This window comes from Acanthochromis polyacanthus, chromosome 1 (genome assembly GCF_021347895.1).
Source record: "Acanthochromis polyacanthus isolate Apoly-LR-REF ecotype Palm Island chromosome 1, KAUST_Apoly_ChrSc, whole genome shotgun sequence".
Classification (NCBI taxonomy): Eukaryota; Metazoa; Chordata; class Actinopteri; family Pomacentridae; genus Acanthochromis; species Acanthochromis polyacanthus.
The window spans coordinates 29,509,791-29,536,133 of NC_067113.1; the positions used below are offsets into that span (position 1 = coordinate 29,509,791).

General features: G+C 42.0%; 1 protein-coding gene across 1 annotated transcript in view; it reads left to right on the forward strand.

Moving 5' to 3' along the window:
- The window catches only part of pcnx1 (pecanex 1), a 51,955-nt gene that overhangs the window by 6,907 nt on the left and 18,705 nt on the right, over positions 1-26,343 (forward strand). Inside the window, exons 3-20 of the mRNA XM_051957465.1 lie at positions 578-683; positions 3,072-3,108; positions 4,013-4,078; positions 4,164-4,715; positions 4,760-5,914; positions 8,772-8,901; positions 10,843-11,036; positions 14,106-14,199; positions 16,427-16,484; positions 17,328-17,545; positions 18,954-19,107; positions 19,356-19,388; positions 20,370-20,541; positions 22,017-22,127; positions 22,323-22,414; positions 25,091-25,200; positions 25,593-25,698; positions 25,841-25,933. Of these exons, the coding sequence (XP_051813425.1) occupies positions 578-683; positions 3,072-3,108; positions 4,013-4,078; positions 4,164-4,715; positions 4,760-5,914; positions 8,772-8,901; positions 10,843-11,036; positions 14,106-14,199; positions 16,427-16,484; positions 17,328-17,545; positions 18,954-19,107; positions 19,356-19,388; positions 20,370-20,541; positions 22,017-22,127; positions 22,323-22,414; positions 25,091-25,200; positions 25,593-25,698; positions 25,841-25,933 (3,481 nt within the window). The remainder of the gene's footprint in view (positions 1-577; positions 684-3,071; positions 3,109-4,012; positions 4,079-4,163; positions 4,716-4,759; positions 5,915-8,771; positions 8,902-10,842; positions 11,037-14,105; positions 14,200-16,426; positions 16,485-17,327; positions 17,546-18,953; positions 19,108-19,355; positions 19,389-20,369; positions 20,542-22,016; positions 22,128-22,322; positions 22,415-25,090; positions 25,201-25,592; positions 25,699-25,840; positions 25,934-26,343) is intronic.

Genomic DNA, 26,343 nt, shown 5'->3' on the forward strand with positions numbered 1-26,343 from the left:
CTGTTACATTTTTCCTCATTCTTGGCTCATTTTTCACTGTAATATAAAGCGCTGCACCTTTATAGAAACGGCACAATCATGAGTAGAAGTAGAGAACTCAACAATCGTTGTATGACACAGTTAAAATGCCATAAGTCACAAAAAAGGAAAAAGATGAAAATTAATTGTGTTTATTTGTTATGCAAATATTGAAAAAAACAAACAGAAATGATCATGTATAACATTATTTCAAGTGCTTACAAGTGTTACCAGAACTGGGGGGAAACAGTGGTTCTTCATTTTATGGCTATTTTGCTAGTTTGTCTTCATTGTTTCCATACTTCCATGCTCCTACTTCTTCTGTATAAACACAGCCTGCAGTTCAGCTCAGGTCAGCTGAAAAAACCTCTGAATATTCGTCACATGACTGCTGGTCACAGCTGAGTCACTGACGGCTTTACAGTTGCACCAAAGAGCACAGATTTTTTTTTTCTTTTTTTTACAGAATGTTGTGCACACTAATGACAAGCAAGGCAGGGACTGTAGTGTACATGGGCTCCTAATGCAAATGTGTGCATGTGTTTGTGTTTCTGTGAAGGGACCCTGGAGGGGGTATAGAAATGTCAGACTTCATCCGGCAAGAAACTCCGCCAGTGGACTGCAGTTCTAGGAACTCCTATATTGGGATGGAGTCCAACCAGCAGGTAAGTAGAGCACTAATCTGCTGCACACTGCATACCCTGATGGCCTGAATATAAGAAGGACCTCAATATAAGACCCACTGCTTTCCTTCTTTAAGAAGAAAAGACCAATGTACATTAATATATATATTAAAAAAAAAATAATAATAAACATTCGCTGACCCTAAATTGTTTCTATCCTTATTGACTAGCCTTTATTAGTAAGCACCACCTGTTGATCAGTGGGCCAGGTTGAACCCACTGACTCAAGTGTGTACAAGTTAAGCATATGTGTATTAATGCTTGTGTATGTGCAAAACAAGTTATTAGCTGCTAAAGATATAATTAGTTTGTCATGTGGTAAAGTATGAAATAATCTGCTGGTTTATGCTTCCCAGGATTTTGCTTTGGTGTGTTTTGTATCACTGTACCGTTATTGTACCACAGTATAGCATGCATATCTCTTCTGTGTCTTGATTGCACATTGTTAAATGAACTAAATTGTGAACCAGTACTTTGTCAACATAGTCAATAAATTAGTTTTGAAAATAAAAGTTGGCACCAGATCTAATTACTTGCAACTTGGGCTGGGCGATATGGCCAAAAATAAAATCTCGATTTTTTTTAATTTTTTTAATTTTTTTAGTCATCTTGGACGATTACGATTTAAATCGATTTTTGTTGGTTCTTTGCGGTCTGTTTGCTATGGCTAGTGCTAGCCATGATGCACTCCCGTAGCTGTGAGCACTCTTCCCATTCTTTAGGATGCCTCTGCTGGAGGTGCTGAAAGAGGTTAGTTGTGCTGCTACTCTTCGTTTTCACAGTACTTTTGCAAACCTTGCACATGACTGTAGTTTGCTCTGTGTCAGTCTTGTCAAAGCCGAACCACTTCCATATAATCGATGTAACATGAGGCCCTTTTCTCGCGACCAACTCTTCGTCTGCTGTTCTGTCCGCCATGACGGGGATGTGAGTGTTTTGGTGGAAGGAGATGAGAGGCGGAAGCAAACGCCAGTGCACAAATCGTGAAAGGCAGAAGAAGAATCTGTATTATTAAATACTGAAGCTTGCCTCGATTTTACGATTTCACAAATTTTCAAATCGTCAGGTTTTAAAAAAGCAAATTAATCGAATTAATTCGATTTATCGCCCAGCCCTACTTGCAACAGTGATTTAGTGTCAGATTAATCTATATAATACTCTATAATGCTTCCTTTAACTAATTTATGGTGCCCGCCTACAATTAAAGCCCTTTTCAGACCCAGAATGTGGAACATTGCTGCTTATTTAATCTGTTTAAGTGACGGCATTCTATCATTCAGACACTCTAATGTTCCACACATCATCATTCAGGCAAACCCACCACACTGACAATTCCAGATTCAACAGTACATCAGCTGACTTTCTGCATAATAATATACTATAAAACACAAGACTAAACCTAAATCTGCTGTTACAAATGATTCAGCTGCAGCTTCTAAACTGTGACTTGACGTTGGAGTGTGAAAAACTCGTCTAAACATCTGGAAGCAAAACACGGGACTTCAGCTCCTGTTGACATTTTGTCAAAATTCAAATTAGATGATTTATTGATGAGTGTCTTTAATCTGGCCTGTCGACTCTGTCTTGACCTCAGGAAAGTTGTCCTTTTTTGATTGAACCGGTATCAGAGCTTAAATGTGTTTAAATCCATCCCTGAATCACTTTTTTTGAACCCAATGCGCATCATTCTCGGTGCTTGTTCTTTACTGTGGGTGAACTGACGTGGAGATGTTACCATGTCCAAGCTGGTAAAATAATCATCACAACCTTTCTAAAAAAAGTGAGCAGCGCTTATTCAGACATGAGGTCACCATGCTCAGATGAAGCCAGATTCATATCTGAAAGCAGCTTTTCACAAACCTGAGGGATAAAAGCGTAGTTTAAATCATTTGACTTTAATTGTTGCTGCAACAAAGAAAGCAGCTGTTGCATTGTGTTTGTGTATGCATGTGTTGAACGGTGTTTTTATCAGGAACGATCCCCACTCGGCTCGCTGTCAGCAGATATCTCCTTTAATATTCAAAGTTATTTAGCCGTTTTATTCTCTGAGATATATTTAACCTCTGAATCCCCATGGGCACTCCGCTCTGCGTCTTTGTACTGCGTGTCCTTGAGTCACTAATCAGCTGTTCTCCACAGCTGCTGTGTAGTAAGTTGGAAGAAAAGCCCAAACTTTGCTCTGTGATGACAGTAGAGGCTGTTTGTACTACACAACGGTTGTGTTGTTTTTCATGTTGTGTTCCATAATAATCACATCTCGTCAGTTTGCCTTTTATGAATGTTTCGTCCCAGAAGTTTGCTTTTGATATCCTGATCGCCTTTATTTTCAGAAAAGAGAGAGCTTGACTTATTTTTTCATTCAAATTTCAGATTGCAGCCACACATGGAAGAGCAACAGTTGCCAAAGGTAACTATGACGACTTACTGCTTTGCTACACTTCCAACGTAACTCAAATGACTTTTTTTCTGTGCCTGTTTGACTCCATACATTTTAATGTGAAAGAGACGACTTCAGTTTGGGGTTTTACCATCTGCTTCTGCTTTTTTTTTTTTTTTTTTTTTTTTTTGTGGGATAACCACATCCTTGACCATGATCACCCCGGCTGCACAGGAGTCGTAGTCTGACTCAGCGTTACTGTGACCTCAGCAGTCACACCAGGATGAGGCAGCTTCCGACAGGCGCTGCTGAGGTTGGAATAAAAACTAATACGCTGTAAGACCCAGCATGAGAGTCATTCTCCAGCAGCGCTTTATTGGAATCCAGAGAAGACGACATTAAATGAACTTGTAGCTCCGCTTTGGGTCCATTGTACTGAGCGTTGGCGCAAGGCGGCTGTGTCATCTGAATAATTCAGGATGCCGGTTTGGTGCCATTCTAATTATCTGGCAGTTTGTGATGATAGGAAATGGTCCAAAGTGGGACAAGGACTCTGCAGGGGTTTATTTTAAATCTTCTCCTCTTCCTTCTCCACTCACACAAACTCATAGAAAGCTGTTGGCCACTCTGGAAAAGACTTGATTTGAAAAACAGCGATGGCAAAGACTCATAGAAACAGTTGCGTCTTTGTTCAAATGTTATTTTGCGCAGACATTCGGCCATTCAATGAATCTATTCAGAACAGCTCGTACCTCCATTATATTTGGCTGTTCCACATTTACAAGAAGCCTGTCTGAGTCAAAGTCAAGGGTGTCTATTTCTTTCCCCTCTGTAGAGGCCAGTTATGTGTGGATTCCCAAAGATAGCAGCTATGAATGTATTAATAATTGATTAAACCTGTAATTTCCTGATTGCTTTTTTCTTATCTTTGCAGGAGATGTGGGAAAGACCTCAGATGACATAAGTTTGACTCTTGTTGAGAGCTGCAGTCATGATCATGGTAAACACACATATAAAAAAATACTTTATGTTACAGACTGTGGTATTTCAGCTCCCTGCTTAATGAGTTTTTTTTGTCTGTTTAGATCTGCTCTCCGACACAAAGATGTACTGCCTTGTTCCCAACGACTCCTTCGCCTCCTTGCAGCCATCAACCTCCTTGTGTCCTTCAGAGCTGTCCAGGGAGCCCGCTGATCTCTGTAACTCTGCTGCTTATCACTTCAGCCTGTCACACTCCTCCTGCGACACAGAGATGACCACTCACTCATCCATGCAATCCCAGACCTTTAGGAAGGAGCTCCGTTCTCGAGGCCTGCCCCGGACCTCTAGTTCAGCGGGCTCTGCTTTCCCAGACCCGAGTCTGCCAGACTTCGCTCTGTACCCTCCACCCAGGAGAGGCGGCCTCGACCCTGTGTGTGAGCTGGAGACGGCCAGGACACACAGGCCCGGGGTCATCGACAGGGAGGGGGCAGAGCGACTGTACCTGCAGGACCAAGCTGTGCCCTCCACCTCTGGTGTGGAGTGTTACAGGCACAAAGAACCACGCAGGGTCGCTCGCTCAGCCTCCAGGGAGGCAGGGGAAGGTAGCTCTGGACTATATCAGATGGACGTGGGTGGTGGTGGTGGTGGTGGTGTTGGTGTTGGTGTTGGGAAGGGCTCTAGTGGGGGAGGAAAGTCCCAGGGGGGGAGCGTAGTGCTGAAAGCCTGAGAAGCCTGAGTACTCGCAGTAGTGGCTCCACGGAGAGCTACTGCAGCGGCACAGACAGGGACACCAACAGCACTGTCAGCAGCTTCCACAGTGAACAGACGAGCTCGACACATGTGGAGAGCCTCCTCTCGCTTTCAGGGGATGAACGTGTGCGTGACAGGGGAGAGGCTGTGTCTGCTGCTGCTGCAGAAGGCAGGACTTCTAGCCTTGGCAGTGTTAGCTCTCGAGGTCTCAGTAACCTTCCCTCCAGGGAGGCCAATAAAAACCCTCATGCCAATGAGCTGATCGCTAAACAAACTGCTGACACAGCATCCCCTGGAGCCCAAGAACTGGTAGAACCTGGCACACTCGCAGAAGAGCCCGGCATCAGAACCAGTGCTGATGGCTCAACAGGTGTAGCTGCCACGGAACCGGAACAGGTGAAAGAGGACGTTAAGCCACAGCCAGCTAACACTGTTCAGAGGACTTCCTCTCTGTCAGCAGGGCGCAGTGGACGCCGGCGGACTGGCAAGAAAAGAGCAAGCAGCTTTGATGCCAGCCGTCACCGGGACTACATGTCTTTGCGTGGAATGGCCAAGCCTTGTAGTGCTGTCTTCACTGGGGGTGGAGAGGACGACTCCAGTGATCAGAGTGAACTCAGTTGTGCCTCCAGTCTCCACTCCACCCACCACCTAAGTACAGACAGCTCATCTAGCACCTCCCGCTCCTGCCACTCTCCAGAGGGCCACTACAGGGCCCTCAAAGCCAAGCACGCTGCCGCCAATGCACCCTCCTCCTCCTCTTCCGCCACAGTGAAAGCTGAGGCCGGAGTGCGACCCGGAGGGAAGCGGCGCTCCTCCCGTCGTACCCCCAGCACAGGCAGTGCCAAAACGCATGCTAGAGTGTTGAGTTTGGATAGTGGTACGGCTGCCTGCCTTAATGATCCCAGCCGCCTCGGAGCTCCTGCTGGGCCTCGGCCCCTTACCACCTCCAAGTCGGACTTGGAAGCCAAAGAAGGGGAAGTCCTGGATCCGGCATCTCTGCTGGGTCGGGCCTCCCAGCTGGAATCAGTGACCCGCTCCAGAAACAGTCTGCCTAACCAGGCAGCTTTCACTGAGCCTCAGGATGCCACTGCTGCTTCCCTGCGGGGTACGTACCACAGACAGCGCTCCGACATACTGAACACATTGCTTTCTGTCTGGTTTGCCGCTACACTTTGATGACTAGTCCACATTTACTGTTGTAGGTGCAGTGACTCTGTACTGCATCAGAAGAAGTGTTGTGTTTAACTCTGCCTGTTGTCTGCTCTCTTGTTATTAAATTATTAGCAGAACTTAATTCCCCCAGACATAGTATAGATAAGGCTATTAGTTGGGGTTTATTGTTTATATTTGCTTTGCAGATGAGCATTATTTTTTAGCTAATAACTGAATGATCCTTTGGAAATGTTCTTTGTCTGTATGGATTTTCCTAATTTTCTTTCTGTGTTTATTAACAAAAGCATAACAATAGAGGCGCTAAACTTGAATCTGTTTTGGGTGTAATCCTTCAGACATTAGGCCTGCTTCAAAATTGCCTGTGTGTGTGACTGCATATGAGATATTGTCTGTCTCACTCATTTAGTGTAACCATGGTGAGTTTCCATGGAGTGACAATTCTTACCCCAGCCTAGTGTTCCCTGTGTAGAAGGCTGTTAGCGTGATGGCACAGTGTGGGCTTTGTGCTGAGGTTAGACAAACAGCAGCTCTCTTATTAGTGTCATACACTCTGCATGTAATAAGCATTCCCTCCCCCACATTCTTCAGACTTCTAAGTTAATATCTTGCATTTTTACTGAGTCCTTCTTTGTCTGGGTTCTTGGTCTCTGGATTATGTCTGCTGTGGGTATTTTATATGATTTTGATACTTCTCAGCTTTTTCTAGAGTGCACACCTCCTGGGATGTACAAATCAGGAGGCCGGATATGCCTGGACATATCAACCGTTGGCTCACAACATGCCATATTTTGTGCTCTCATTTGATTCCTGCTGTGTGGAATTTAATTTACTTGACTCTAAGCCAGCTGGGTCACAGTCAGTGTTGGAGTATGTATTGCGTTTAGAATCTAGCGTTGTGTTTAGTTGCTTAAATATTTGACCTGACTGGACTTTAACTTGTCTGTGGTGTTATCAATGGGAATGTGTTGGACTAGGAAGATGTCTGTTGAACCATTTCTGCTACTTCAGAGAGCCTTAGTCTGTTTTCAGTGAGTAAGTTGCGCATTATTTATCGAACAAACAAAAAGCTGTAAGCATCTGATGTTTTCAGTTTAAAACACTCAGGCTTTTCCACTACAGTCTTACTTGCAGACATGCACCCAGAGGTGAATGCTGCCTAAACATAGCAAGAGTAAACTAACTTTAGCCAGAAACTGATGAGTCACTTTGCTGCTTTTAATAGTCTTCTGTATTTGTGTCACTGTTACCCGCCATTTTAGCACATTGCAGATGAACCCTCTGATGGTTTTAAGAAGAGAATAAAATAAGAAGTAAACACACTATTTTTAACAGTTTCCTTAACTAATTCTTGAGAGGTGAACAATTTATTGTTTTAAAAAAAAAAGAATTAAATGCTGTGGACATTTTTCCCTATGCTGGTAGAACAGTTTTAACCACTGACGCTTAATGTTTACCGCCAAATCAACTTAGTTACTTCAGGAATTTGGAGAAAGAGTAAAGTGAACACCAGGCAACTTGAATTACAAGTGAAACAGAAATTTGTGTTCAGTGACTGGCCTGATAAAATACAAGATATTAAATACAGTATACAAGCTGTTGTTTTACACAATAAAAACTTGTAATAGTATTGATCTTTTCACAGCAGTTTGATATGAAAGTAATCCTCATACCTGAATTACATGATGAAGTGACCTGGTTACTGTAGATAATGTTAGTCCAGCTGCTGGAAACAGCTGCTCAGCTGAAACAGATGTCCACAAATACTGTTGCAGCAACTTGGTTGTTAAAGAAATTGGTCAGTATTTATCCAGATATACGCAGAGCAGAGCGTTGACGATTTACTTCATAACTTGCTTTTTATATTATGTTGGAACGCCATTGGAATCCTGCAGTTTTTGAACATCAGCATCATCAGTAGCTACGGCTGCTCTCTAGTTGCAGACACTCCGCTTGTGTTAGCATTTGAAAAACCCTCGTTAGCACGAGCCTCAGGTAGTTAGCTGATTTACAACTGGATGCTGCACAGTTCATCAACACCACAGTTAGCGGTTAGACAGCAGGGAGGTGTGCTTGTTTTATGTGGCCCTTATGGATGGTCAGCAAACACACCTGTAACTCCATTTCACTAAAATGTCAAGAGGCTCCACTTGGTGTCACAACCAGGTGCTACAGCAAATGTACAATACAATTTTGATGTGCATGTCCCTCATCTTCTGCCTTATCTATTAATATGTAGTTGTCGTTCATTTATTTTTTGTAATGAACAGATTAACATCAAATTATTAGCATCCCTAGACTGGACTTTATGACATGCTACCGTTAACTTTCATGACATAATCATTTCACCAGACTAAGTAACACTTTAGAAAGAAGAAATGTGTTCCATGAGATACAGTCTCTCTTTCATGTAGTTGACGCCAGTGAACCGTTGGACACGTAGATAAATTTAATGTTTCAGTCATTATGGTCTTGATCCGATCGTTCTATTTTTTGCAGCAGAATTTATCAAGCTCACTTAAAATATGTCACGGCTTATGTCATAGCCTCTAGTTCACCAGTAGACTCTGTTCTGGTGTTGTTCTGACAGTTAGCTTGTTGTCGGTGTCTGTTTTTTTTTTTTTTTTTTTTTTAGATAGCTGCCCTCATTTTTGAAAGTTCAAGTCCATGTACCATATTTTTTGTAACAGCATAACACACGGAACTACCACCTCCAACTGTCCACATAAAGCTCTCAAAGTAAAGGAAACGCATCCTGTCTAACTGGCCAATGATGTCTCTCGCCATGACAGCCCCAGGAAGTGAGGAGACGGTCATATTTCGCCGTGAGCGTAGCACGTTTCGTCGGCAGGCGGTGCGGCGGCGACACAACGCAGGGAGTAACCCCACCCCGCCCACCTCCCTCATTGGATCTCCTCTCAGGTACGCCGTGCATGGAGCAGCGACTCGTCTCTGTCGTTGCGTCGCCTGGTATGAGCATGTTACCAGGCGGCGCTCTTTCCTGTCCCACATCAACACCAGTTGTTTTTGCGTCTTCTGCTGTGCATGACGTCAAACAGGACATCTGTCAGTGGACCGCTGTCTCCTCTCTGCATTTGGTGTCTTTCCTCGTCCTTTTTCTCAAGACTTCACTCTTGTCATCCTGTTATCAAACCATCTAATCTTTTAAATTCCACATTTTGAACACGGATCAAAGAATGGAATCCTTAGAATTCAAAGGCACAGGGCCACAAGGTCTGACTAATCTACTTGGCTGACACACCGTCTCCTCTCAGATGTGCACATGAGCTGTTGAGTAATACAGGCGTCCTGCTGTATCACGTCGCTTTGCCCTTTTTAAAGACCTTTCTGTGAAGATTATATTGATCATTTTAAAATCAGAGGCTTAAGTCTATAGCTTCGTCCATAAACATTCTCAATATAATGATTTAATGGGTTAAATGTTTTTTCTCCTCTAAAATGTTTCCTAAGTTCTCATGGTCAATTACCACCTATGACATCATTCAAATGTTGTTGCTCACCTAATTACACTCCTATCGCAGCATTAAATTTTTTATTGTGGTTGCATGCTACCGTATTTCTGCACCCTTATCAGTCTCTTTTTTTTAACTTTATGGGATCTAACCTTGGTAATCTTTGGACAGAGAGACGTGTAATCCTGATTGAGTGCCGCTCTGCAGACTACCTCAATTGATCTATCACTCCTGAGCTTGGAGCCTCATTAGAGACGCTCTGTCATAACCGAAAGGTCACAGGTTCTGTTAGAGCAGCAGCTTCTGTGTCCATGAAAAGGAAAACTTAAAACCCCTCAGTGTTCTATCTTAAAAGACAACATTATTACTGCAGTGCTGTTAGTGCGACCAACCGAATGTATGTCTTATTCTCTGCATGTGCATCAGTCTCTTCTGGTGGTCTGTAAAACTCCTCCAGTTTTGTTGTACAACTGCCAACAGCTATTCACCTTTAGCCAAGGCTCCATGTTTTCCTGTATCTATCTTGCAAGGTCACATTTCTAAATGCTGAGCCTTGAAAAACGTTAAGTAAGGAAGACAAGTGTGCAGCCTGCCAGGGGTCAATAAACTTGGAAAATGCAAAATCGTCCCCTCTTCCACTCATCCCTCCACCTTCCTCTGTCCCTTTACTCCCTTCACTTTTTTTGCTTTAAACTTTGTCAGTGGTGCACTAGACGCCTTCTGCTTTGCCATGCAGTTTTCTCAGTGTTATGATTTCTTAAAATATACTGTATAGGTTAAATTTAAAGGGCAGCTGTCCATCACTATTTTCATGAAAGTCTTCTGAATGCACTGATCTGTTTTAGTGAGGATTATCACCATCTGAAATCTGAAAGGACAGACAGCTTTTGGTAGAATTTCCATAGGATAGAATCCAGTCAGAAAAAATGGAGAGTTGAGTTACTTCAACACAGATTACGAGCGAAAGCTTCCATATTCATATCACCAGTCTCATCCATGTCTGTCTCCATCATGCAATATGAAAACAATCATTTAATGTGAAGTGTTATTTAAATGTAGCCATTAGCCTCTACTACAATTCACTAAAATGTGTAATTAATGTGGACACTAATTGTTGACAATGTAGACAGAAATGACAAGATCTAAATCAAGCATAAAAGTGACAAAATAGACAGCCATGATACGGGTAAAATTAATTTTCTTGACATTTTACTCTATTTTTGACCAAGACTTGTGGACCTCCACTGTGCACGTGCTTCCCATCCCCTGAAATCCCATCTGTTGTCCACTTTCCCTGTCTCATCCCTCTGCCTGTGTTGTTGCATAGCTGCAGTACCCTCTGGCTTCCACCACTTCTCACGTCCTCCCCTTCTCCCTTCTCCTCCAACAGTCTTCAGGAGGCTCTCAACCAGGCCTCCCAGCCTTCTACTTCCCAGGTGAAAAGTCAGCCATCCAGAACCCCGTCCCAGGTGACAGTGCTGAGTGCAAGCGCCTCCCTGCTGGCCAGGAATGGAAGCACACACCTGGAGGGTTCTCAGGACAAGGCCTCAACTGTTGGTGCCACCAGCTTGCAGGATGACTTCGGTAGGGAGCGCTCAAAGAGAGCTGAGCTGTTAGGAAAAAGGGAATTTGTTTTGGAAGATTGCTGGGCTGGTAGTTTGTGGAGCAATATGGATGTTTTGTCATCAGACTTGTGTCTTGGCTGTGTTGTTCTGCTTTGATGTGCTTTGGTTAGAAAGTGAATGCAGTAGCTTGGAGGGGTTTGGAGTTGCTTGAAGAGAGCTGGTCACGGATATGACTCTTGCAGTTAGTCATAGCAGAGCGCCATTATCCACGGTCGGTGGACTGTCGTAATCAGTCAAAGCCCAGCGCCATTATCCATGCTCCATTTATCCCCGTCTGTGATATTGTGTCTGTAGCCAATACTTGACCTCATTCGGATGTTCGGATGTTAACCTTTGGTCACAGCGTAGCACATTCCGACCCTCAACGCTGACAGCAGAGTGTCACTGATTGCCGTTGATGCCCGCACATGAGCGCGTTTGACTGATATCTCTGGATGTCAATGGACACGACTGTGGAACAAAGTAGAGGTTGTGTAAGAGCTGTTATACACTTCTCCTCCTCTGAAGCAGCGATGAATGGATTACTGCTCGTGCTCATAATTTGACCAGAAGCAGATTACTGCTGTGACACACTGGATGGTCTGAGTGTGTGTTTTTGTGCTCGTAAACTCAGAGCTTTAACCCAATTTGTCTGTCTGCATCTGATTTCACTTGAGCGTTAATGTATGGTATTCATGTGGTTCTTAGAATGCTACTACTAATAATAGTGACTTTACTTATATGCACTTTCCTAAAACAAAGTTTCACTGTGTTGCACAAAGCAGCTAGTGAAATTTAGAGGACAATACCAAGTGGACGAAACACCAAATATGTAGGAGAGCAAAGTAAAACAACCAAGCAGGCCAGCAAAGATGTACAGTCAAGCCTGAAATTATTCATACCCCTAGCAAATTTTGACTTACAGTTACTTTTAAATGTAAATAAAAGCTGAGAAATTATTTTTCCACAATGATGCCTCTTGTACATTATCCTATTATTGCCTCTGTCATTTCCAATAAAAAACAAACTTGCTTGTTAAATAAAAGTAGCTTTAAATCCAAATTTGCTAGGGATATGAGTAATTTAGGGTTTGACTGTATAAAGTAAAATATCAACAAGAAACTAATTGGGAGAAGGCCCTGTGATTTTTTTAAAGAGACTGGCATTGTCAATCTTGAGATCTATCAGGAGGGAATTCCAGTTTAAGCCTGGTTCACACCACAGGACTTTCAGTTTATTTTACCCCGTTTTACCTGTCCTGAAACTCGGAGGATAAATCTGGTCGAGGATCTTGGTCTGAGTCAATGTTCAGCCCAGATTATTTGGTAATGTGAGGTAAAATCCAGTCTGAAACCTCCTAAACTCATCAGTGCTGCTCCAGTTCTACCAAACATGCTCGAGTTAAAATCAGGCTGGTTCTGATTATCACCAAAGCTTCCGGAGCAACACACATTCCAACCCTTGAAGCTAAATCTCACTTCCATCTCTCACTGAGGAATAGCCAAACCGTACTGATTGCGTCTTCCCGAACATTTTGTCATCCGTGCTCATTTAGCCCTCTGCTATTGTGTTTTTTTTTTCTCCAGGCAAAATATTATTAGTTGTTGCTCCACAGTCTCCAATTTGGTTACAGCTGCTTCCCCATGTGACGAGGCGCAGCGCTCCCTCATCGCTCCCTCTGGCACGATAATCTTGATAATATCCTGTCGTGTGTGATGGGTCATTATTTTCCAATCTTTTATTGTGTGCATGTCTAAGACAATAGAGAAGAACAGCTTTGAAGTTTGTTCTTTTGCAACTCGATTTTAAAACTTCAGTGTGAGCCCGGCCTGAGAGATAACAACAGCAAAAATCCAATCACTTCTGGTCACAAGGCTCGATCAGGCTCTTAAGAAATTAAAATATCAAACATGTGAGTTGGTACCTGGCTGTGTAGGCTGTAGAACAAGCAATAAAACATTGGAATCAATTCTAGATCTAACTGCAATCCTGAAAACCGAAGTGCACATCTTCACTGGTTTGCTCAACACCTGTGTGTTAAGAAAATGTTTTCCTTTTCTGCAGTTCTGTGAAGATGTCCTCATGGGAAATTCATTGCTCAATAGGCCATGTCCTTATCAAATATGCTTAAATAACTGCAAGTGCATCTCAGGGCAAATTCCTGGGAGTCCATTTTCTGTTGCAAAAGCTGCACTATCGACAAAAACAAGGCAATAAACCATCAATTATTTCACCGACGGAAAGAAAAAAGTTTTTTTTGTTCATTTGTTGATTCATTTAAAGGTCATACTTCCTGTGCAAAATGTTTTCTTGTGTTTTGTTTGTGTATCTATCAGCACAAATCTCCCCACCTGAGTTTTGCTTAGTCATATTTTTCCTCCATGTTTTCCAAACAATTTCAGTAACCACAGTTTCACATTATACATTCAACATTTGGATCGCAGCCGAGGTTAGATTAACGAGAGAGGGAAGTGTGTTACCATAGCAACGTTTTGTATTCCACCTGAACTACAAGGAATAATGCAGCATTGTAGGTATCGTTTCAAATGTTTCTTGCAATGTCCATAAATGCAAGAGAAGTTAAAAAGAGGATTTAGACTGAGCTTGAAACAGGTTGTTGAAGTATGCCACTCCAATCACTCCCATAATCTCTGAGGTACTGTTGAAATAAGCCTCTCTGACGGGGATTTTTTTGTTTCTTTGGCTTACGGTTGTTGTCGAGCTTCGTCGCCGCTATATCTAAAGCCTAATTTTGTACCTCATCACAGGATAAAGTGGACTAAAGCTCCGCAGAGGCAGCAGACGTGCGGTGGGAACAAGCTGACAGCTTTTTAAGATGAGCAGGAAATGACTGAGTCGCTCGCAGCCTCTCTGGGAGGAGGCACTTTCACTCAATAATCTCATTAGCTCAGATGAGCACAGCAATATTACCATAGCCATCTAATTCTCAGCATGTAAACATGCGGTTTAATGAAATTATTCCCACAGCCGAAGCCCTGCTCTGCTCATGACTTCCATGGACTCACTGTGCTTCTGTCTGTTTCTGCAGGAAAGCTCACGCCCTCCCTGTACGAGGCCGGCGGATGTGACATGTCGCTGGTCAATTTTGAACCTGCAACCAGACGAGCCTCCAATAACATATGGTTAGTGTCAAAACTGATCAGTCACCGGATTTTAGTGTGATTTCAGATGATAACATTTACCCTCTGGCTGCTGTTGTGAGCGTGTTGTGTTTCTAATCATGTAACACAGAAGATGATCAACATCAGGTAACACACATAGCAGAGGGCAGCAGTATTTCAAGACATTTCATGCTGTTGGCTGCTTTGAGGAATGACTTTTGTTGCTAATTAGTTAACCATTTGTTTCAGTTGACTGAGCATTCAAGGTAAATTCAACTTTTGGGAATAATGAACAAACAGCAGCATAAACTTGAAAAAAATTTACCTTCTAAGCCTGTTTACTTCAACATCTGTCATTAGGAAACAGTAGTTTAGATAATACCTCTGAGAAAGTACTTTCTGTCACCTGTGGAGTACCTCTGGGATCCATGTTGGAGCCCTATTTTATTTGACTTGAGTATGTTTTCTTCAAGTTTTGTTTTTCAAAAAATGCAACATCTCAAGACCCGTAAACCAATTAATCAATGATCTAATTAGACCTTTTTGGTAATAAGTAGTTTTTCAATGAAATTGTCAAAACTTTTGTCCTCCAAACATCTCATTTCTGAGGAGGATCCCCTGGATTTCATTGTTGTTAGTCCAAACAGTTTTAGTTCTCATTAAAAATTTCAAATAAATAAAGCGCATTGTTTTTTCCACTAGCTTGTTTTATTACGGATAAATTGCCACATTAAAATTATTCCTGTCATTCAAATGAAAGGTGCAGCATTAGGGAAAATGAACTGTAGTATTTAGTGAGCACTGTATTTAGTTATCTGGTGCTAAATATGAAGCTGTCGTCAACAGCACACTGGGGTTTTGTACAGATTTAGTCAAATTTTTGCCCTTTCATTTTCATTTATGAAAGAATTTATATAAGGAAGAATAAAAACATTGTAGTCCACTTTTCATGGGTGACATTTTAGCCTCATTTTTGTGTTTTCAATTTTGATATGTAAGCATTTTAGGGTAACAGCTGTTCCCTTCTGTGTTGCCATGACGTTTTATGCACAGGTGTTATTTTTCATGAAAAATAGTCCCTTTTTCTCAGTAAATCCAGTTATCAGTTACAAACTCTGAGCCGCTCTCTCTCTGTCCGTCCTGCTCACCTAGCATTAGCATTTCCACAGCTACATGCTGTGTGGATGATTTATTCAGTTCCATTTACTGTCTGGGTTCATTTTGTCCTTCTGACAGCGACATGAAAGACATCTGACTGACAGTAAACCATTAAAGCCACATCAGTTGTGTCACATTAGCAGTGTTAGAATAACACTAGCTTACCGTTTTTTTAAATGTCAGCTGCTACCTGTAGGTTTGTACTTTCTCTCTGCTGCTTTGTTGTTACTCCTTATTTTAGTTTGGGGATGAGTTTAGTTCAGAAGTCTGGTTCTTTCTAGAACCGCCAGATAACATTACTGACTGACAGGTTCCTGCAAACAGCTCAAACTGATCAATCGAATGAACAACAGAGATTTTAGACGGTGGAGAAAAGTCTGAATGGGAGCTGCAGTGTGTGATTCCCCAGATGCTGCCACTCACTGAAAAACATTGTGCTTTTAAGCAGTCATTTTTTCCAATTATCCATCTTTATCATTTAGGTTTCAGTTTGTTGGCAGAAAAAGTAAAACATTTTGTTATAGCTCACATTTTCAAATTTACTTAATTTTTATTTCGGTTTTATTTTCGGTGTGAAACGGGTCATAAACTCATTAAATAATAGACAAAGTGAACACCGCTGCTGGCTGTAGCTTAACATAATGTTAAAGGCACGGAGAGCGTTCTTAACCTCCTTATTGAATTCTTAGCAAGAAAACATCTAAACATTATTTTCTCCGAAGGATTTGAGCAACATGTGAGACGCCCTGATGCTTGGTCAGCATTTAGAATCTGCTCTGTCAGTATAATGACTTATCCTGACTTGAGTTGATCTATGGTAAATGTATCTTTCATCATCTGTTTCCCAGCTTCAGTTTATTCTTTCATATTTTGCCCATCTTTGTTCAGTCAGTTGCCCCCCCTGGCTCCTGGCTTTTTCTGGAACTCTGGCTTTTAGAGAAAACAGAACCGCACAGTACAAAAGCAAAGCAAATGGCCTATTGGCTATTTAGTTTGAGGTCACCAGGAAGTGAATCATGGTTTAATACAGTAAGTGCAGCCGATGCTTTTCTCTCATCCATGTTTCCCATTTTTTTCTAATGTCCTGCAGGGATACTGACTCCCACCTCTCCAGTTCTACCTCAGTTCGCTTCTACCCTCATGACCTGGTGAGTGCCTAACCAGTGAGCTCCTCTCACTCTCTGTCTATAAATGTGAGTTTGCATTTTAGAGAGAGAACGAACACTGACAGATTGAAACAGGGGACATACAATGACACAAACAACACTCTGTTCTGCACATCAGTTTTGCATATTTCTGCATATTATTTTTGGAATCTATGCCAGTTTAAACAGCTTTCTTGCTGCATTGGCTGTTGCCTCCTTCTCCTTTTTCTTCTTCTTTTGTTTTACCTCAGGCCAAAAACAAATTAGATGACAGCAACTTTAAAATAGCTACACTGGCTACCAGGTGACTCTGGAAACAATTTTATCAAGTTTATCTGGTGATATCTGACCAGCTTGTTCTGTGTGAGATATCTGCAGTCATCTGATGCTGGCTGTGTTTCTGCAGTAAGAGTCCAGATGTCTGGGAGAGGATGGGATGGCGGTGGTGCCGTCTTTATCCTGTACAACAGCCAAGATCAAACAGTCGCACAAAATATTTTATGCTTTTTGTATTGATTTTAATTGCACTGACTGTTTATTAGTTAATTGATAACTCTAAATTGCCCGTAGGTGTGAATGTGAGTGTGATTGTTTGTCTGTGTATGTAGCCCTGTGACGGACTGGCGACCTGTCCAGGGTGTCCCCTGCCTTCGCCCAAGTCAGCTGGGATAGGCTCCAGCACCCCCCGCGACCCTAGTGAGGATAAAGCGGTGTATAGAGAAAGGATGGATGGATGACTGTTTATTATTCAAAATCATGGCTATAGATTATTTCTGAGTCGTGTTATTGGTCAAAATGCAGCTTAAATAAGTTTGACTGACTGTGGGGCAGATCTCTCTCCCTCAGATCCGTCTGAACCGTCTGCTGACGATGGACCCGGAGCTGCTGGAGCAGCAGGACGGAGATCTGAGCCCAGAGCTCCAGGATGCACCACTGGGACAAGAGGACCCTGCAGCCGCCGCTGCTGCTGGCAAAGCCAAGCAGTACTACCGCCTGTGGCTTCTCCCCTACATGTGGGTCGGCCTGCACTTCGACCGGCTCACCCTGCTGGCACTGTTTGACAGGTGAGGCTGCACGGCAGGTCATCGGCATCTTATTTAGATGTTCTTTACGAAGCACCACTTTTAGATTCAATCCCCATGGTGACGCTGGAACAGAATCCATTCAGTTTGGTTCCAGCTTTTATTTTGCAGCACAAGGTTCTATCCAAGGCCCCATTTAATTCTTTCTTTTTATAACCCTCTGAAGCCCAAGCAGTTTCTGGTCATGTTTTGCTTCTGTCACATTTTTTTCTCAATCTGGGCCCATTTTTTACTGTATATTAAGAGTCCTGCACCTCTACGGAAACAGAATAGTTTTGACTATAAACAGAGAGAATTCAGAAATGTCTTTTGTGCAGTAAAACAAAATAATAATGAAACAAAAGTTGACTTTCTTGAATTCATTTTCTAAAAATTGAAAGAAAACAACAACTGTATTTAGTATCTGTGACATCTGCATACGTGCCCACTGGTGTTACCAGCACTGTAGAAAATATGTTGACTCTATATGCTATCAATATTTGTCTACTTACATTTTTAATTTGTTCCTATACTTGTCTCATATGCTCTGTAAACACAGCCTGCAGTTCAATCTAGTTCAGTCAAAAAGCTGATTAGCTCAAAATTACAATTTTTTTTTTTTTTTTTTTTGCAGATTGTGGCTAATGCACACATTTCATTTTTATCAAATTCCATGAGACATGTGGAATGAAGTGATTTTGATCAAATATAACAATATTAAGTTTAGATTCCATCTTCTCAAAAACCCCATGGATTTATTGTGGGTGTCATTCGTCTTTCTGGTTGAACATTCAACGCGTAAATCAGCCCTGTTGTTCGGTCTATTGTAAAATTCGAGTCATTCCGCTTTGTTGAAAGGATTTGCAGTCTGTGTTTGTGTCTCTTATTGTCTTGATTACTGTAATTCTCTCCATGTGGGAGTCAGACAGTCAGTCAGCCTCGTCTCATCTGCAGCTCATTCAAAATGCAGCTGTCAGCTTCTGACCGGCATCAAGAAGAACGACCGCAACTCTCAGGGAAAGATGGGATCGATCACACAATTCCTTTATTTGTTTTTTAAAGTACTGCACAGGTTGGAAGTAGTTTATGTCTCAGATCTCTTCCGTGCAGATTCTCCTTTACAGCCCTTAACTGTTCATCAGTCCAAGCTGCCAGTTAAAGTCCAGAGTGACTGATCATTTTTCACCGTTGATGCTCTGGAACACTTTGTTCTCTGAGTCTTTGAATTGTTGTCACGCTTACATTGCTCCCCTCCTGCTGTCTGTGTTATTGAATGTGTTTTCGTGTTTTTTTTTCTTTCTTTTTCGATGCTCTTAAAGCCTGATTCTCGTAGGAAACATCACAGAAAGTAAGTTTGATGCCTACAAACTGTTCAGTTTCCCTCTGAGCTGATTTTTCTCGATTGTTTTAGGAACCGTGAGGTTTTGGAGAATGTGTTGGCAGTGGTGCTCGCTGTCCTAGTGGCCTTTCTGGGTTCAGTGCTGCTCGTCCACGGTTTCTTCACCGACATCTGGGTCTTTCAGTTTTGCCTCGTCATTGCAAGTTGCCAGTATTCCTTATTAAAGGTGAGGGCTCGAGTTAACAGCGTAACATTTACACTTGACCTTATAAAATGAAACAGCGAACTGTTGTTACAAAGAAGCAATTGAAAAGCTGCCATCATGTGTTCCAGCACGCCAGTAAAAAGTTTAAAAGTTTGGTTTGCCTGTAAGGGAATTATTGATGCTACAAAATGATTTCTCAAAACTGTTTTGCAATGAAGTAGTACAGATTTACGAGAGGTGAATTACCTCGTGTTTCTTCTGATTAACAGAGTGTTCAGCCAGACTCCTCTTCCCCGCGACATGTAAGTAACCAATTCTAAATCATTTTTCACTCTTTTTAAAGTGCAACATGTTGGAAAAACAGCACCTAAACAAAAACAAATTAAATACAACTTTCGTTCAGAATCGGTTGCTTTCATTTCAGTTATTATTCAGTTTTTTTGTTGTTGTTGTGGTTCTGGAAAATGATGCTGTTTTTCCCCCTCTCAGCCTGTGTTCCTCCCTCCCTTGCGTCAGTAGGCTGCACTGAAACAGCGTCTTTTATTAATGCAGCTCTTACTCAGCTGCAGGCACAAGCTTTAAATAGCTGGTCAGAGTTTAGACCACAGCTCACTCTCTCACTCTTTTGTGCGCATCTCGCCTCCCTCTCTGTCTTTCTCCCCCGCCCCTTGTGTCGTCCCCTTTTCCGTCCCCTCAGCTCACCTCAAGGACTTCTTTCCTTCCCTTTTCATGACATTTTGAGAGAAAAAAACAAAAAAAAAACAAAACAAGCCCTGTTCTGTGTAATCTGATTGTTGATGCGTAAACTGTCAGCGCTGCCGTCGGTGCAGAAAACAGGGCAGCTCATACAGTAGCCTCTTGGGTCGAAACCTGCAGACAGGCTTCCTCCTTCTCCTGTGAAACCTTACACTTGGTGCTATTTCTGCTTATACCTGTGTCACCGTCCCCGGGGCTCATGTCACACTGATAGCACAGAAATAATATTTTCTGGAGTAGTAGTTGTTGTTTGACTGTGTTGTATTGGGGGAGCTGCTGTTATGCACAGTTTATCCAAGCTTATTGTCACAAAATAATAAAGACAGACATATGTTATCTAAAACATCGACTATATTTGAAGAAATGTTGTTACACTTTGCTATTTTAGCCCTTTTCGTGCTTACAGTTCATATGTATAGATGGAGATACACACATATAGCTAGTGTATGCTGGAAATAATGAGCCACAATAAGAGAACCCAGCTCCAATAATGATCCATTTATATCATTATACCCTTGTCCCTGCAGGGCCATAATCGTATCATCGCGTACAGCCGGCCTGTCTACTTCTGCCTGTGCTGTGGCCTCATTTGGCTGCTCCACTACGGCAGTCTGAGGACCACTTCATCCCGCTTCACCCTGTACGGAGTCGCACTCACCAGCTCCCTGGTGCTTGCCTCCGCCAGGGACCTCGTCATCGGTGAGCAGGCCTCCTCATGATAGGCTTTTTTTGTTTAACGTAGTAGAAATGTGACAAAACACAAAATAAAAATGCACAAGAAAAGACCACTTCATGCAGAAATCCAGGTTTATACAGATGAACTGTTTGTGGAGACTTATTAAAGGTTCAGTGTAGGTGTGTATTAGGTGTCAACTGATTATTGAATCCAATAGACAGCGTTTTTCTGATTATTGGAGTAATTTAAAGATGTGCTGCTTCGCTCTAATACAGCTGCCTCTTTCTTATCTGTAGTCACTCTGGTCTTAAAGCAGCATCATGCCCACGGTGCAATCTGATTGGTTACACATCACATGTAATAGCCAATCCACAGTGAATGCTACTGTGCCACAGGATGGACACAGAGGAATGCATCCACAACCTTATGATCTGCAATGACAACCATGTTCAGTTTCCCAGTTACACTGAACTAATTTAATTAAATCTTTGATTAATTCTGATTGTAATACAACTGCAGCTTTGTTTAGCTAACACAAACAGGCTAAGACTTGATTTTTTACTGCAGATGCACATCATTAAAAACATCCTAAGAGTCAAACACTCAAAAATGCCCCCGCTTTGGCACTGTGCGGTTGTGGCGTCATTGGTTTGACTGACAGTATCCAGACAACCACCAGCTGTCAGCAGATCACTGATGCAAATTCCGATTGGTGCACACAAATATGTGATGTCATCGTCTTTCTAACCGAGCACCACAGACCAAAAAACACAAATGCAGAAAAGGAACATCTCATGTAAAGTAACCAAAACTGTTCTGCCTTTGGCTTTAAAATAATGAACCGTATCTTAAATTAATGGGAAACCAGTGCAAAGAGGTCTAAATGGAGGCAGTGTGATTTCTTTCATTTGTTCTGAATAAAAGGCAGGAATAGGTTTTCCACTCAAGCAGGGAAACACGCAGGTACATTAATCATTTCTTGCCAGCATGAATAGCCTTTTCCAATCAGAGAGCAATAATGTTATCTAAATTTCAATGTGAAATAGAAGAACAGCACTAGACTGCTGCACTAACACTGTAATCAGATCTGAGATTAGAATCAAAGATAAAAACCCCTAAATGGGACTTAGGTTAATGGATGGTGTAAGGTTATCAAGTTTATCCAAGTTTAAACATTGTAGTTTGGCTAGAGATTTGTAGTAAGCGTGTGGGCTGTTAATAACTAGTTGGAAATCACAGAAAACACACAAAAAATGTACACAAGAAAGTCCATTCTGACACTTATTTTCCCAACGCAAGAGACAGATTGAGTTCAGCTACTGTTTGAGGAACAGTCTTTCTGCTAGCGGTAGTGTCTTTTTGGTTTGTAAATATTAAAACTATGTACAAAACAGTAACTGCGGCAGTTACCCTGAAGACATGCCGCTGTACACCAGAATGAAAAATGTCAAAAAGTCTGTTTAGTTCCTGACAATACTGCCATCTTGTCTCGTTGCAGTCTTCACCCTGTGTTTCCCCATCGTCTTCTTCGTGGGGCTGCTGCCACAAGTCAACACGTTCGTCATGTACCTCTTCGAGCAGCTGGACATCCATGTGTTCGGGGGCAACGGTGAGTGACTCGTAAATGCACCGCCTCTCTGCAGGGGTGACTTTGACCTCCCCCGGATGAGACAGCAGACCCACATGCGCTCCTTATACATTATGATATGGCAGAGGCCCCAAGTGCTGATTAGCATTCTGCCCGGCCTCGTCGCTGTCAGTTTGAGTGGTCTCATTGCTGGCATCCTCTCTGTGCTCTCCGCAGCCTCCACAAGCCTTCTGTCAGCGCTGTACAGCATCCTGCGCAGCATCGTCACTGTCGCTCTGCTTTACGGCTTCTGCTACGGAGCTCTGAAGGTGAGGGCAAAGCCGACGGAGCTGTCTGTAACCACCAGATGTCGTTTATTTGTAATGAAAAGGGATTTTATAACATTGTTGCAATCACAAAGACACACAGTGTGAAACTACGTCCTCTACAAGTGATAAAAGCTGAAGACTTGAGAGTGTTTGATGACCCAGAAAAAGTACCTCAGTGTTGCTGCTCTAATGATCTAGGAGCTCTTTGTTTTCACGATTTTTTTCCTTTCTTTGAGCCCACTTTGATTGCAGTTCTTTTAAATATCATCCACAGTTGGTACGGATGCACAAGGGTGTCAGCATCACTGTAGATCTCTTCTAAAAAAGGCTTTAAAGTTCCGCTCTGGTCATTGATTACTTTTCTAAAAACCCATCTGTGTATCAAAGTTCCATTTTTAGATTTTCTCTCCCCCATGAAAATGATCCCTTCCTACCTTTAAATGGCTCATATGTAACTCTGTGCTATTGCCTTTTTTAGAATATGCAAATCTACCACCCACCCCTCCGCTTCTTGCTGCACATCAGCTCTCCTACATCTTTGTTCAAACACTGTACAACTTACTGTACGTTACCCAATGGCAAGTTGTAATGTTGGAGGAATTTAGTTACATATGTTTGAGCCGTAAACCGACTCCAAAGAGGAATAATGATAATTAAAGCCCGGCGCTACAAGCTAACAGGATTAAGTTTGTTCCACGTTAAACCTGACAAGTCTGAATCCACTCTGAGACTGTCATCAGTTCTCTGCAGTTTCTAAGTGGAGATGTTCAGCCATGATGCTCAGAGTTTGTCTTGCTCCTGGTATGTCCTCTAGCATATTAAAAATGTCATATGGACATGTTCACAAGGCAAAAAAGAATTTCACCTTTTTTATTTTTTTTTTAATTTTCTTTGGAGCGAACCTTTAAAATAGAATAATGGGTCAAAATGCACATTGACAGGCAGAAAACGTCGGACAGTCTATCCCATCCATTGTCTATACACCGCTTAATTCTCTTTAGGGTCACAGGAAAGGGCTATAGTCTATCCCAGTTGACTTGGGGTGGAGTATTTGTGTATTTTGTTTTGTAATCCTGTCTGATTTTCTGTATATGTAACCTGTTTTTGCTGTTCAACTTGTATGCTACCTCCTGACCAGGTCGTTATCGAAAATAAGAAATAGTTCTCAACTAACTTACCTGGTAAAATAAAGATTAAATAGATAAATAAAAAGTGAAGGCAGGGGACACTCTGGACAGGTGGCCAGTCTGTCAGAGGGCTACATATAGAAACAATCACTCTCACATGTACGGACAGTTTAGAATCACCTGGACCTGAGCGTGCTTTTAAACTGTGGGAGGAAGCTGGAGTAGCCGGAGAAAACCCACACATGCACAGAGAACATGCAAACTCCATGCAGAAAGATCCCAGGGTGATCCACTGTGCAGCCCTCGTCAGACAATGTTACATAAAAACAGACATGCTTTACACGGGGCTGCACACTGGCTTCCTCCCACAGTCCAAAAATGCTCTGAGGTTAATTGGTGATTCTAAATTGTCTGTGAGTGTGATTGTTTGTCTCCATATGTAGCCCTGTGACAGACTGGTGACCCATTCAGGATGTCCCCTTCCTTCACCCTAAGTCAGCTGGGATAGGCTCCAGCCCCCCATGACCCTAGTGAGGATTAAGCGATTTATAGATAATAGATGGATGGATTTTTTTTTTTTTACATGTAAAATGAAGTGGTTTTGGTAACAGATGGAAATGGAGTGAATATTTACATTTGCACAATGCCTGTGACAAGGTGGGAGGTGCGTCAAAATGAAACGTTTATCTGCAGCCCTGATGATAACAGCAGGCATAATATTATGTTAATTCCACGACAGATGAGACTTGATACTTCCTGCATTTAGGCGGCAATTTGGATATTTACAGCTCTGTTTGTTAGCAGACACATTGCTTAACTTTGTACTGATCTGCTAACCAGCAATATTGGCTTTATTTAAATTCCTGTCGTGATGATGTTAATAAAAACACACCTATTAAAACTGTGTCAAATTGCTGTGTCCCAACCCGTAACACACCTAACATTACACTAAAATTATAATAACATGGCAAGACATGGCATACAATAATAAAGATTTTTTTCTTGACGGTAACAATAACCAGAATCAAATCATTCAAATTCTTGTAATCCATCTGTTGGGGGACATGAATTCGTGTGTGAAATTTAATGACAATCCATCCACTAGTTGTCAACATGTCACTATAAAACCACAAATATCGACTTCAGGCCATCACCAGAGGAAAAATCACTGAGTCACAGAGTCAGTAGGATACGTCATCTGTGAGCCACAGATGTCTGAACATTATTTCCTTGCTGTCCATTTAGTAGTGTTTGGGGCATTTCCGTTTGGATCAAAGTGGTGGCTAATAAACTAAATGTGCTCTAACATTTTTTAAGATTCTGTGTCTCATTGAGAAACGATTCCACACTTTTACACACTAAGCATCTGTCAAGTCTTGTGTTTCTTATCTTGTGTCACTGAAATGTACAATAAATATGAAGCACTGTGATTATTTGAAAGCCAATCTTGTATCTGAATGCATCAGCCGGATTCATTCAGACATTCATTTGTGTTTGTTAAACTTTTAAATAATAAGTATGTAAAAACTTGTCGTTCTCTCTGTTTCAGGAGACCTGGGAGCCTCATCACATCCCCGTGTTGTTCTCTGTGTTCTGCGGCCTCTTGGTGGCAGTATCCTACCACCTGAGCCGGCAGAGCAGCGACCCATCTGTCCTCATGTGAGTTCACACGCCTCAACAACAGACAATTTCCCACACTTGACGTGTCTAAGTGGTAAAAGTGTTGAACTCCCTCGTGTGGCATTTAAGCAGGCAAAAACGGGTCATCACAAAATATTTTCCATTAACCGTTTGACCCATATCTGCAAGAGAGAAATCCACATTAAAGAATAATCTGTGACTTTTCTGCTCAATATATTCTGTGGATTATCTCAGATAGGGGATTTTCTAAGCATTTCTGAAATGCTAAGTTCAAATAGCTTAAAGTCGCCTCCCCCAGTCAGCGGTTGTGGTTTCAGCAGTAGATGATTGTACATTACCTCTAAGATAAATCATCCCCAGGAGATTGGTGATGTTTGAATCAGCTAATATTTTTCAATTATGTTTTACAGCTCGCTGATACAAGCCAAGATTTTACCCAATTTAAAAGACAAGAACCCGGAGGACCCACTGTCAGAGGTGCAGGATCCTCTGCCAGAGAAGCTGAGGGCCTCAGTGGTGAGTTTATTACTTAGAAGACCAATTTGATTTGTTAAAACTGCAGTGCACAGTTCTAATTTTCTGCATAAAGTCTTTTAATGAGGTGTTTATTTTCTTGCTTTCTAATCCCATCAGCAATGTTTTTTTTCCAAATGTGTAGAATGAACGTCTGCAGTCAGACTTGATCGTCTGTGTGGTCATTGCTGTCCTTTACTTCGCCATCCACGTCAGCACAGTGTTCATAGCGCTGCAGGTACAGTAAATATGTGATCTTTGGGGGGGAAAAAACCTTCAAATGTAATGTGTGCCACAAAAATATACATTAATCCTTTAGACTCCAGTCAGTTTCTAGGCGTTTATTTGCTCCTGTCACATTTTTACTCACCGTGGAGTCATTTTTCACTGCAATATGTAGTTCCGCACCTCTATGGAAACAACACAACCATAGCTAGAAGTAGAAAGAACTGAATTACACCCCCTGTCAAAAGGTTTAGGACACTTTCTCATTCAAATAAAGTAGAACTTGTCCTACAACTTTTGACAGGGGGTGTATCTACCAGATTTGGTACACATATGCAGCACATCAGGCTGAACAAAAAAGTCAGTGACAGCCACATTCCAAACCCAACAGGAAGTGAGCTATTTTGCGTTGAATGTCAGATT